At 38.0% G+C, this 14,127-nt stretch overlaps 1 protein-coding gene across 1 annotated transcript; it reads left to right on the top strand.

The window, feature by feature from the left end:
- Positions 1 to 572: 572 nt before the first annotated feature.
- LOC136269271 (uncharacterized protein DDB_G0287625-like) lies at positions 573 to 2,302 on the top strand. Its single transcript, XM_066064801.1, has one exon. It carries the CDS (start codon positions 650 to 652, stop codon positions 2,177 to 2,179), a length of 1,530 nt encoding a protein of 509 aa, XP_065920873.1. The 5' UTR covers positions 573 to 649; the 3' UTR covers positions 2,180 to 2,302.
- Positions 2,303 to 14,127: the final 11,825 nt, after the last annotated feature.

The raw sequence follows: 14,127 nt of genomic DNA, 5'->3' as shown, positions 1-14,127 counted from the left end.
TGCAGTGCATATCCAGCACAGCGTGTGTCCACTATACTGATACACATATGTACAGTAGCTTCTTAAATGCTGCAATAGTCATGTGTTGTGTGGCTTCATGATTACAATGTAACACAATCAAGCTTGTGTCGTGACAGAACCTCATAATTATTGAAGTTGTATTGTTTTGCTAACATTTTGTTAGCACAAGTTATGTTAGGACATGCAATATTATATGATGTAAGTTTCCATGACATGACCTGAACATTTTTATAGTGTAGCATCCCTATACAGTGGAGCATCATATTACTGAGTTTTGCAGCAGAATGAATGTCTTAGTAGTTCTTGATATGAGTCCAAGGTAAAGTGAGGACAAGTGTAAATGACTGTTATTAGAGCATATGAAAGGATGTGGTTGTATAGGTTTCGTAATAATATTCATATACTTTAGTTACAATTACTAGCTAGTGTAATATACAGGGTGTGGTATATGTGTGTGCAGGGTGTGTAGCCAGATGTTGTTCCTTTCTGTGGCCAATGGGTATATAAGGACTTGCTGTGTAGCACAAAGTTTATACCTACTGCTTTGTTAGTTCTGCTTGCTGCTGATTTGAAGACTAACTGCTGATTTGAAGACTAGCTGCTGGTGACTGAGGAAGCTGTAGCAGCAATGGCATTTGCTGCAGTTTTCCTGTTTACCTTGTTACACATTTGTGTGACAGAAGCTAATCTCTACTCAGATCTGTGCACTGGTGGTACTGTTGCTCGTGATTCCCAGGGCTATGGAATATACTGCAGCAAGGACAATCCATGTACCAGTGAGAACTCCTACTGTCAGTCCCACAGACTATTTGGAGTGTGCTGCTGTAAGGAGCCAGCTGCTACTTGTCCTGGATGTACAGTACCACATGCTTGTGAGCAAGACCCTTGCAACTCCAGTGTCTGCCATGCTCATCCTGATGCTAAGTGTGTTGTAGATTATTGTGCTGGCTGTAACCCTCGCTTCATTTTGGGTAAGGAAGATGTCACTTCATCATGTAATCTACCAACAGACTGTGATGGCATTCAGATTGGTGAAGACTGCTTTGATGAAAGTTGTGTAGTGCTAAAACTAAAAGAACTGACTCTTTGTGAAAGACTTGGTGGAAAGTGTGTTACTAGCAAAAGTGGCAAAACCAAAGTGAAGTGTGTTGGAGCAGACACTAGCAAGAAGAATGACAATGATGGTGATGGTGAGGACAAGGAGAACAATGAGGACACAAAAGAGCCAGATGATGACTTAGTTTCTAACCTTGATGGACAAAATCAAACAATTGGTGCCTTCGAGCACAATCGACTAAAGCGCTACTGGAGATATGGGTACAGACCTAAAAATGGTGGTTCCAAAGAGGATTCTGATAGTGATGACACAGAATCATCTGGCACAAGATCAACTGGTACAAGGTCAACTGGCACTAGATCAACTCGTACAAGGTCAACTGACACTAGATCAACTGATACAAGGTCAACTGGCACTAGATCAACTCGTACAAGGTCAACAGGTACTAGATCAACTGACACTGATGACACTGGTAATGGTGGCAACAGGAAACCTGGTCACTATAAATACCATGGTAGATACAAGCGAGGATGGCGTAGATATGGTAACAAAGGTGATGACACTGATACTGAATCAACAGACAGTAGATCGGCTGGTACAAGGTCAACTGGCACTAGATCAACTCGTACAAGGTCAACGGGTACTAGATCAACTCGTACAAAGTCAACTGGCACTAGATCAACTCGTACAAAGTCAACTGGCACTAGATCAACTGGCACTAGATCCACAGGTCGATCAACTAAAAGTGGAAGAGGTAATAAAAGACCTAGCTACTATAGATACCATGGCAGACATAAGCGAGGCTACTATGGAGAAATAGATGAACTTGTTCCCAATGAAATTGATACCAGAAATGAAGATAGACTAGCTAGTATAACAAAGCGTGCATATAGATATCGTGGAGGTGGCCGATCACAAGGATCAACAGAATCAAGAGGGTCAACCAGATCTAGAGGATCAACCAGGTCCAGAGGATCAACCAGGTCCAGAGGGTCGACCAGGTCCAGAGGGTCGACCAGGTCCAGAGGGTCGACCAGATCCAGAGGAAGATCACGGGGTTATGGTGGAAGACGAGGTCATAGACGCTATGGCCGAAAGTGACACTGACAATGTTTGTTACTAAACTTAGACTGCTGTACCCCATATTTCTAGATTTATGTATTTGTGTGTCATACATGTAAACTTTGTTGTGATTATTATGTAATAAAGCAATTTCTAATTGTTGATTGAGGCAAGGTGTTTGGCTACATGCATACTATTGGGAATATGTGTAGTCACAGTAGCTTCAGCTGATCTGACTTACCAAATAGTTTGTGCTAGTTTGCTATTAAAGTCCACACATAGCCACAAGCTACTACAGTATTATGTAGTCAAGTATGTCTTGCAAGATTGCACCAGAAAACAATCAATTCCCAGATCTGGAGTTTAAGCAATTAATTTGAACATTATATTTTATTAGCTTAATTTTTAAAACTTTTATGCAACTGAGTTTCATTGCATATAAAAGCACAGTTTGTGTGTTAAGGATCTTCCATTGTACTGTCAGACAAATTGACAAAACAGTCTTACATTGTTAATATGTACATTTATGACTGGACATGGAACATTAAAATTGGCAGAACATTGTTGAATCTGCCAATACTCTGTACACCTCTCTAATTCTCACTTTAAAGACATGCATGAGTTAAAAACTAATAGCTTTTATACTTGTCAACTGTTGCTTACTATATCCTAATAATTCCACCATTCATACTGTGGTGAAAATGTTAAATCTAACTGGCAATGTGACTCACTTTATTGGTTGGCCATGAGCTGAGTCTTGATGGTAACAGCTACAGTCCATGACACAATTCCCATTCATCAATTATGATATCAAAGTGATCAGCCAGTTGTCATTTTGAAGGCTTTGCAAAATAATTAAATTTAGTTAGCATAACCTACTTATTGCTCACACAAGGAATCAATGAATGTTGCCAAGTAGTACAATAGATTTCCTTCCTGTCTGCATGCATTGTAGGTTTTAGGTATATCATAATTATACCCAGTGGTGATGTGACAATTGGGAGTTTTTTTTAGTGTGTAAAGTACGCACTAGTATGGCACAGATGGAAGTGACAATTTCTAACCAGTAACCACCATTAACTGCACACCTTTGTAGGTCACATGAATGGTATACTGTGGATTTTCCGTCTGTTCAATGGTTCATTTGAACATTGCATACTGTGTATATGTATACCCAGAACTGACACATGCGATTAATGTAGTACACAATTTACCCTATATGCTATACGTCAAGGACTCACAGTAGTGAGTAGTAAGACTAAGAAAACACAAAGCACAAGCCACAAGCAACAACCATGATGCTACTATGACTTCTGTTTCCATTACACACATTTATTCCTTCTACATACAAAGATAACAGCAGAGTGTGGGCTAGGGAAGAGGGAATTATGCTGGGAAGCAGATTGTTGATGAATTGGAGCATATTGTATTCCCACAAGCCTATAGTAGGGGCTAGCCAAACATTAAAAAAGCATAACAAATGTATTAGACTGGAGTATCCAGTCCAGGACAAAGCTGGTATATTTAACCCTCGGGGAAAACCAGTTGGCCCCACTCATGCCAGCAGGAGATGCTATGCATAAAATTCAATTTCAAACAGCTGCCACTGTTGCCTGCATGTGGACTGCCTGGAAGGGTGGGTCAAATTACCTGTTCACACATGTGGCTTAGCATTAGTGTTGTTAAAATTTATTAGGCAACTATCCTAGGGACCTGTAAGGAGGCTAAAAGTAAACCTGGGAAGCAAGGAGTCAGAAACCTGTAACTGAAAACTATGCTGAATGCAGAAAAAATCTAATGCAGAAAAAATACTAAAACTAAAGGCTTAGTTTTAGCAAGAGTAAATATTTACTCTTGGTTTTAGTGATAAGCCAGCCATTCTGTTTAGTTAACTAGAAATTAATTGGGGATTTCTCTTAATACTAAAACTTCAAAGCTAGATTAAGGCCTTACCTACTAGAATTTCTTCAATGCCTTGACTATAACTATAACATTGTTTGATACCTGTACATTACTGAACTAAAACTGGAAGAATGTCAAGAACTCTAAAGCTATAATGCTAAAACTGAGACCTCTAGCTATAGATTTAGTTTTGAAATTAAGTAATTTAAGGACAAAACTATTGCTTAGCTAAAACTAAAATTGTCTGACAACTTCTCAACCGAAAATAATATTATACTACTGCAAACTATACTAAACTAGAAAAAGATCTGCTGCTTTAACTGCATGCCATTATAGCTTTTATATAAAGCATTATAGGACACGTGCATATAAACTTAATTAATAGTTTCATCATCAAAGTAGTATAGTGGGTATGTGTTCCAAGCTCGTGTTGAGAACATGTGTGGTTTTACATTTCAATCTCTAACTGATCGTCGGAATGCTTCAATTCTGGGTCTTACTTGTCGCCTTCTGGCTGGAGAGGGTCGTGGTAATCTGCAAACCTTCTGTCCTAAGTTTAAGACTCCACTTAGATCATCTCAGAGGTTGCGTGGCTTTGATCCAGCCAGTCATTTACGTTTCCAGAACCCATTCAGCGTATAGAGCTGCCCGTTGTTGTAATGTAGGCCAATTGAGACTTTGTAGCATGTTGGTAACACTGTGACTGAAATTATAGTCATTAAATATCCATCTAAGAGCTCTCCTTTGAATTATTTCTATAGAGGCAATGTGATTGTTATGGTGGGGACCCCACACAGAACTAGCATATTCAAGTGTTGGTCTGACAAGGCTAGTGTAGGCTCTAGATTTAGTTTGCTGGGAACAATTACACAAGTTCCGTTTAACAAAATTCAAAGTTCTGGTTGCTTTGGATGTGATGCTGTTAATATGTGGAATAAAAGACATTGTTTGGTCAAATACTATACCCAGATATGGATGCTGCTCGACACTTTGTAGTTTTTGGGTGTTGATGAAATAGTCTGTTAGTATTGGATTTCGTATCCTGTAACACTTCAAGGTAACACATTTTGAAACATTAAATTTCATTTGCCACAATTGTGACCATTTGAACATGGTATTAAGATCACGTTGGAGTTCAGCAATGTCCTCTTCACATGAGATCACACGATACAATAGACAATCATCAGCAAACAGTGAGTCTTAAACTTTTGCAATATCATTAATATATACAAGAAATAAAAGTGGTCCCAAGACTGTCCCTTGAGGTACTCCTGATTTTACTGATAACCATGTAGAACATTATCCATTTACAACAACTTTTTGTATTCTCTGTGTTAACCACGACTTGATCCAAGAATGTGTCTTATTCTGAATGCCATAAGATGACAGTTTGAGTAGTAAACGGCAATGGGGAACTGTATCGAATGCTTTACAAAAGTCAAGGAATATAAGGTCGATCTGTTTCTGTTGGTCTAAATTGTGTGAAATGTCTTTTACTACTGATGCTAATTGGGCCTCACAGGAGTAACCCTGCCTAAAACCATACTGATATTGATTTAATATTTGATGCTGTTGAAGATGTTCCATTACTGAGTGGTAAATAACATGCTCCATAACTTTACAAACAATTGAAGTGAGGGAGATGGGTCAGTAATTAGAAGGATTGCTTCTATCGTTCTTCTTAAAAACTGGTGTAACATTTGCAGCAAGCCAATCACCAGGAACAGTTCCGGTTGACATAGATTGGGTAAAGATGACTTGGAGTATTGGTGCGATTTCTGCAGAACACATACCATTGATGGAATTTCATCTGGGCCAGGTGATTTATTTGTGTCTAGTTCGCAAAGTAATTTAAAAATGCCTTCAGTAGAAAATGATATTTCAGGCATAGATGGATATGAAGATTCTGCAGTTGGGATGTCAGTGAGATTTTCATTTGTAAATACTGAGTGAAACTGGTTGTTTAAAAGTTTGGCCTTGTCGAAACTATCAGTTACTTGTTTACCACCAGAAGATAGTGTTGATACCCCTACGTGATCTTTCCTTAAGCTCGATATATTTCCAAAACTTTTTAGAGGTACTGTTGGAGTCATTCTCAAATAGCTGGCACTGATAGTTACTGTGGGCTGTTCTGATTTCCTTAGTTATCTCATTCTTGATTTTACGATAAGATGCCCAGGCACTGGGAGTTTGTGATCTTCTAGCAATATTGTAAAGCCGTTTGCGTTCTTTAATTTTGTGCTTGATTTGACGATTTAATCATGGAATGTGATTAGACGATTGTACTTGTTTTTGAGGAATAAATTCATCCATAAGTTACTTAATTCTTGAATTCTGTCCAGTTTGTTTCAACAGATTTAGCATATGGCTCTGAGGATAGGAAATTCTAGCTGTTGAAAAATTGATACACGCTCTCTTATTCTGTCAAAATCTCCTCTATGATACAGAGACACTGTGACTGGAGTTTTGGTACCAGAGGGGGTTTGTATCAAAACAAAAAAATACAGCTTCATGATCAGATATCCCTGGTATGACAGAAACAAATGTAACTCTAGCTGGATTAGTACAAAAAATCTGATCCAGAGTGTGATTATCACGAGTATTTTCGTGTACTAATTGTTCCAAGTGAAAATCGTTGACTATATCTAGTAAGGTATTATTAACTTGTAGGCCATAAGCTGGGCTGGGATTAACCTGACCACATCCATTGTCCCATGAAATATGAGGTAGATTAAAATCTCCTCCTAAGATTATAACAGGATAATTAGCTTCTTTTTCAGCTATTACCTTTAAAGATCCATTTAATGATAATAAAGGCTCCATTTCACAGTTTGGTGGTCTATAAAAAGAACATATGAAGACAGGCTGTGATTCCTGTGTTAGTAGTTTCACCCAAATAAATTCAGCATCACTGTTAATTGATAAGTTCTCAACCATGGCAGTGAGATGGTTCTTTACACCAATGAATACTCCTCCTCCACCTAAGGTTCTGTCCCTTCTGAATATGTTGTAGGTTGATGGTAATATTTCAGAGGAGTTGAAGGTTTCATCTAGATGAGACTCACATGTCGGCTTTGTGTTCATTTAAAAGGACCAAAAGGTTAGCTCTTTTTGATGCACTTCTGATACTACGGCAGTTAAGACTAATAATTTTGAGATTGTGTGAAGAATCAGGGTTATTGTGTAAGGAAATGGAAGTTAGAGTTATTCTGGGTATAAAAGTTAGTAGTTTGTGGTAGTCAATTGGAGCTAGGAGATTGGAATACCAACTGAGATCCTTCTACTTTGCAATGGGCCTGGTTATCAACAAAAATTCCTAAAGTTTTGCAATTTTATTCGCTTACGTTCAACACCCTTTTGGATTAGAGATCACCGCTCCTTCAATAATAGTGACTCCTTTGCTTGTTCATCAGCAGACAGATCGGGTTTCAAAAAGATCCCTGACTTGAGCCAGAGGAGGTTGGACACGCTCTAAGCGCCACATAAACATTTTGCTCTTAATTGCATTCTTTCCTTTGGTATTTCACGTGACCCTCAATAGTCATAGTACAAATTGAAAAACGATGGGGTTGATTAGATATTCGGGTGGTGCTTCACGTAAGCTTCAAGGTGATGTACTTTGTCTTGTAAAAGCGCTTGGTGATTGGGGTGAAATTAATAAGTTGCGGTTTGGTATGTAGAACTTCTCCAGAATTGTCACGTACGTATTCTATAATCAGAACAATGATACTTTACCGAATTAAACTGAGATCGATGTACAACCTCTTTAATAAAACGAGTTTCGCATAATTTGCTTTAGGGACGCTTAAATCGCATCCAACCTCCTCTGGACTTGAGCTTTGATTTATTCCTAAGTACATTGCTGGCATCAATAGAGCGAAGAAATTTAACTAGTAATGGTCTTGGCTTCGTTACGTTGTCTCTAAATTTTCCAAGACGATAAATGTCTTTGAAAGCTGAGGATTTTATTTTATCATCAATGTCTGATAAGGACTTGAGTACATGTTCTACATCGTGCTTTTGGCGAGATTGCCTGTCAGTATTTGGAGGTGACTCAGGAATGCCATACACAACTACGTTAAACTTTTTATCTGGAAGGCTGGTTACTGAAGGTAACCTAGTTGTAGGTAGAGGCAGACTGAGGAGCACTGGCTTTTTCATTCTTTAATTTGTCTTCTATTTCTTGTATTCTTTTATCTAGCAAGTCTTGCTTTTCTTGGACATCTTTGAACAAGTTTAGGGCCATTGTGACCTTTGGTCTACATGAACTACAGAAAAACATGATATTTGGGGAGCAATCAGTAATTACTACAAATTCTTCTATTGTTACTCCAGCACATTCACGATGCTCCCACTTAAAACAACTTTCACACTGTATACTGCCCTCATCCGCGTTTTTACTGCACGAAATATATAGAATTTTCTAGCGTTGTAAACTCCACTAAAACAACAGAGATAATCCACATACTCCAACCCACAGATTTTTTTTTTTATGATACTAAACATACTTGATTGATGCGGAAAGTTATGTGAACCGACTAAAATGACAACACGAATATGGAAAGAATGATATTACTACTGGCTGAACTAATTAGACGGCATGTGACTTCCGCTTTAGAGTTCGAACCTCGCCCGATTAAAGAGCCATGTTGAATGATTACGAGGATGAAGCCAAGCTGAAGCAGTACGTGGTTACTGTGAATGATCCTGACCACCCATCTATGCTGACACGTTACTTCACCCTATACTCTTTATTGCCTGACTTGAAAGACCAAATTGTGCTGGATATGCCCAGTGGCCAGGGACACAAAGCCAGGAGGTTCATAACCCAATCTGGTGCAAAGAAAGTTATTGCGGTGGATGTAATTAAGAAGCAGCTAGAATTGTCCAGGAAGGCAGACCTAGAGGCTGGCATCAAACCGAGTATGTGCTTCATGACGCAAAGCAGCCGGAGTTGCTTGCTGCCTCCCTTGCTGACCATTGTGTCAGCATGCACCTCTTCTGCTTTGCGCAGGACTACACTGAGTTGTTGGGGATGTGTCAATGTATCTTCCTTAACCTGAGGCCTGGAGGGACGTGTTACAGCATCATGTGCACTTTGAGTAGTGATGACCAATTAGTAAAGAAGTTTGAAGATTTTGATGCAAAGATCTTTCATGTTGACCCTTGGCAAGGAGACACCCACAATCCCCGAAGGTTTTGTTACATTGATCAGAACTTCAACTATGATGTTTGCGTGTGGACGTGTGATACTGTGTGCCAGGCATTAAAGGAGACAGGATTTTCCAGAGTGGAGCTTTGTCCATATCGAGGGGACCCATCATATAATGGAAACATTGACTTGTCCCTGTATATTTCAGTTGTTCATGGTAATGTCATTGTTGCTACAAAATGACCTTGACCTGATTTATCTATTGTTTTTTGTTTTTTGTTTTTGTTTGTTTACAAAATTATAGCTACAACTACTGTGGTAAAACAAGTCCTTTTATATATAGGGAATCAATTACCCCCTCAATATTAAAGGATAGCCCTAAAAGTATTAGCCACAACTGCAAGACATTAAGCTTCTTAAGCTCAGTAAATTTATAAGAAGGTTTGTCTACCACCACCACATCATGTGTTGTACTTGTGATTATACAGTGGAATGTAATCCCAAACAAACTTCCTCTCATGGCGTGGCATTCATATGCAAATTATATTAAAAAGATATCCATGGCATGCATGATCACTTCACCCTTGCTGCTGATTCATAGGCCATAGACAATAAAGGTTAGTACTCTCAATTGCATATACTTGTTCAAATAGTCAGTAAGGGCTCACATTAGTAAGTAGTTTGATTCTGTGGCTGTGACATTAGGTCTATAATATGGAACAGGAGCATTCGCATGCAGTGTCTGTTTTAGAAACTCACATTGTATGTGTATATACATGTACACCTGATGGGAGTTTGAATATATTTACTTGAAATTTTGCCATGCTTGTATATATATATAGCTTGCTTTAAACGAAGTGTTCTGTGCATTATACTATCTAGAAAAGGCTAAAGAAAGTGTCAGTAGTTATGTATTAGTTATACTGCATTGCATTGATATCATTGTTATAATCTTTCCTGTTAAGGAGCAGTATTCATGGTAGTGATGATTTTATTTCGCAGAAATACAAGAGCTATGTTTTGTGCAGTAGACTCGATAGTGCATTCTCTTATAAAGCAGTAGTTTACCATTGTTGAGACATGCTGTATACGTATACAATAGTTGAATGAAAGACCAAAGTTAAATTCCTGCCCAATCCAAGGGTGACAACAGTAACTAACTTTGCAGGAGGAACTGGGTTATCATTTTTTATTGTTATAGCGCTTTACAGTGGCCAGCACTAAAGGTCTGACAGCAACATGTGCTGCAGCCTTTAGATTACCTAACCTAACAGGAACTGGAGACTATACAGTACTGGTTAACTATAAGGCTGTAGTGACACACATCATTTTATGCAGTTACTTTGTGTAGGACTTTGTTTCTTCAAAATATATGCAGATACCACAGTAACACAACATAGCTAGGATAACTTTCTGTGCAACTATTTGTTTATAGCTTGTAACAATCCCATACATGTATGATGTACCTACGCATGTAGAATAACAGATTTTGCATGCAGCTATGCACATCAGCTTAACTGCTCAATGAAGCAGAAAGGATACTATGGTATCTGCTCACACTATGGCTATATATACTTCCAAATCAAGCTTTATAGTACACATTTTTTGTCAAGTCAACAATATATGTTGGTATCCTGGTTAATAACAGTATATGAAGTTATGAACGTGTATGCATCTAAACTTATAGAATACATTATAGGTAAAATCAGTGAATTGCGGTGTGTCAATGCATATTCAACATGAGGCAAACGTCCTGCCCTGGTGGAGGTGGGCACAGGCATTCTATCCACAGCCTTCCCCACTGTAGTCAGGTAACTATTATCAAGATACTCTAATAGAGTAGTCAGTGGTTCTAATAATACAGTCATCATTTTCAGTAACAATTTGAGTGAGTTACTACTTAACAATATCTTTGAAATCAATGTATCTTTTCCCCTCATAATGAAATACCCATGAAATTATCAAATTTCATGATGTAATTATATACTGGCTATATAATATTATACTAAATATACTATGTTTGAATGTTGGCCAAAGTAAAATTCATTGATACTTGGCCTTATTATATGGAAATAGTTGACTATTCTCCTTTTAACAGTAATTCATCATCTGTTTTTGTTGCTGATGCTGTTGAATGTCAGTAACATGCAGGTTTGCAACACACAGAGTAAGTATGCAGGCAGTCTTGAATATGAATGCTTGGACATGCAGTGTGGATAAAATTTACACAGTGTATGACAACCATTCATAATTATAAAAGGAATGTACCAGCTGTGGGGGTGGTAATCCTTATATTTTGTTATATTCATAATATTTTTAGGTATACATCAAAACGCTGAAGAGTCAACCCTTGGTTAGACACTTATCATAGGAAGTCTCTGTGTGTGATGGCATAATATTTTAAGAGCATTTCAAATGTGCGTTGTTTACTATAAGAGCTATATAGTAAGCATTGTACAGTGGCATAGCCAATCCAGGGTAGTATTAATATATGATATATATTATATAGTTATACAACGGCCACGAGTACTCTGCCTGTATAAACGCACTTGCCTTCGGGCCGTTTAACGGCGTAGCCCCCCAAATTAGCCAAATTGTGCACTTTTCCATAAAAGCATGAAACTTTCCACATAGATAGCATTCCTCATGACATGTATTTTTTTGATATAGTGCCATCGCAGATTTGACCTTTGGTGACCTTTATGGCCATTTTTGCCCAGAAATTTGATCATTTCTGTCTTTAATCTCCCTGAAGCATTAGCTACTTGATGTGTTAAAACATGGCACCAAAGTAAAGGTCTTGTTGAACTGATTTTTATTTGAAATTGTTAGGTAATTCCATTTTGAAGTTACGATCACTTTTATTAGCTGCAAAATTCTCTGAGTTTACTCACTGCCCTTGGGGTGTAAATTACCCATGGGGAGGTAAATTATCTCAAAATTCAAAATATAATTGATTATGACTTTGGGATGAAATCACCTATACTAACTTCAAATAAAAACTAAGTTGTTTCGTTTAACAAGATCTTTATTTTGGTGCCATGTTTTACAAGTTAATTGATGCCTCAGGGAGTTATGGACAGAAATGATCAAATTTCTAGGGAAAAATGGCCATAAAGGTCACCAAAGGTCAAATCTGCAATGGCACTATATCAAAAAATGATGTCATAAATATTACTAGCTGATTATGTGGAAAGTTTCATGGTTTTATGAAGAAGTGCATGATTTTTACGTTTGTGCCGCACAATATCAATAGGCCCTGGTAACTGGAACTTATAGCATAGTTAGCACCATGACAGTTGAAAGCCTTAGCCTTGCATGGTACTCATGAAAATTCACAGCTGTTGATCCCATAATAGTTATACCATACTACACATTTAGCCATCTCACTGACCAAAACCTAGCATATAGCTACTACTATTATGTGTGTAGTTGGTGGGTTAGTGTACAATAATCATATTCATTACTAATGCATTTGTAGTCTTATACACAGGGTGTGATAAGTTTGCTTGCTCTCTGGAGGGTGTATATAGGATCTATACTGTGCAATACAGGGTATACTACCTCTTTATGTTTGCTCCTGATCCAAAGACTAGTTGGTGGTGATTGAACTTGAGAAGCTAGCAGCAATGACATTTGCTGCAGTTCTCCTGTTTACCTTGTTACACATTTGTGTGACAGAAGCTAATCTATTCTAAAACCTGTGCACTGGTGGAACTGTTGCTTGTGATGCCCAGGGTTATGGAATATACTGCAGCAAGGACAATCCATGTACCAGTGAGAACTCCTACTGTCAGTCCCACAGACTATTTGGAGTGTGCTGCTGTAAGGAGCCAGCTGCTACTTGTCCTGGATGTACAGTACCACATACTTGTGAGCAAGACCCTTGCAACTCCAGTGTCTGCCATGCTCATCCTGATGCCAAACGTGTTGTAGATTATTGTGCTGGCTGTAATCCTCACTTCATTTTGGGTAAGGAAGATGTCACTTCATTATGTAATCTACCAATAGACTGTGATGGTGTTCAAATTGGTGAAGACTGCTTTGATGAAAGTTGTGTAGTGCTAAAATTAAAAGAATGATGAGGATATAAAGAGCCAGATGATGACTTAATTCCTAACCTCGAGCAGCTAATTATTATACAAAATCAGGCAGTAGATTTTTCTGAATGCAATCAACTAACGTGATACTGGCATGCACTTCTAAATCTACAGGAAATGGTTATAGATCTACAGAAAGTGGTTCAACTATAGATACCTGGCTAATATAAATACTAAAGTGACAAACAGTATGGTAACAATTATAAAGACGATAGCACTGATACTGAAAATCATGATGATGCAGATGCTGCCATCACTGATGATGAAAATGATACCACAGTAAACACTGAGCTAACAGTTACCAGTTGGCGTACCAAATCAACATGCTAGGGTTGCAGTCATAACATAAAAGGAAACTTGATGAATGCTGTATCTCTATTATATCATCATGCAAGTAATATAACAACAAGACCAAAAGCTAATGTAACTGAATCACTCCATTGATACAAGCTTAGACAGTGCAGTAGCCATAGTGAAAGGATGATGACACTGATACCAGAAATAACTGAACAGTCTCCAGATCAAATGGTACTGAGACTAAGTCCACTGAAACTAGATCAGGGCAAAGTCAACAGGCACTAGATCAAGATCAATACTAGTAAATTAAGGACTAAACTAGGTTTTTCAAATTTGAACTAGTGCCACTATATTTTCTGGCTCAGCATCATCTTTTCTGCCAGTTCTGGTGGTAGTAGTACTACTACACAGAGACGTTACTACTAACTACAACCAAAACTACACAAACAAGCTCTGTGGTCAGCTAACTCTAAATTTTATGCTAGACTGAATACAGATATAGACTTGGTAGTATAAAAAAGCATGCATAATATTAT

This window comes from Dysidea avara, chromosome 10, assembly GCF_963678975.1.
Source record: "Dysidea avara chromosome 10, odDysAvar1.4, whole genome shotgun sequence".
NCBI lineage: Eukaryota > Metazoa > Porifera > Demospongiae > Dictyoceratida > Dysideidae > Dysidea > Dysidea avara.
The sequence above is the reverse complement of the archived record's forward strand: the minus strand, read 5'-3'. Positions and strand labels throughout refer to the sequence as shown.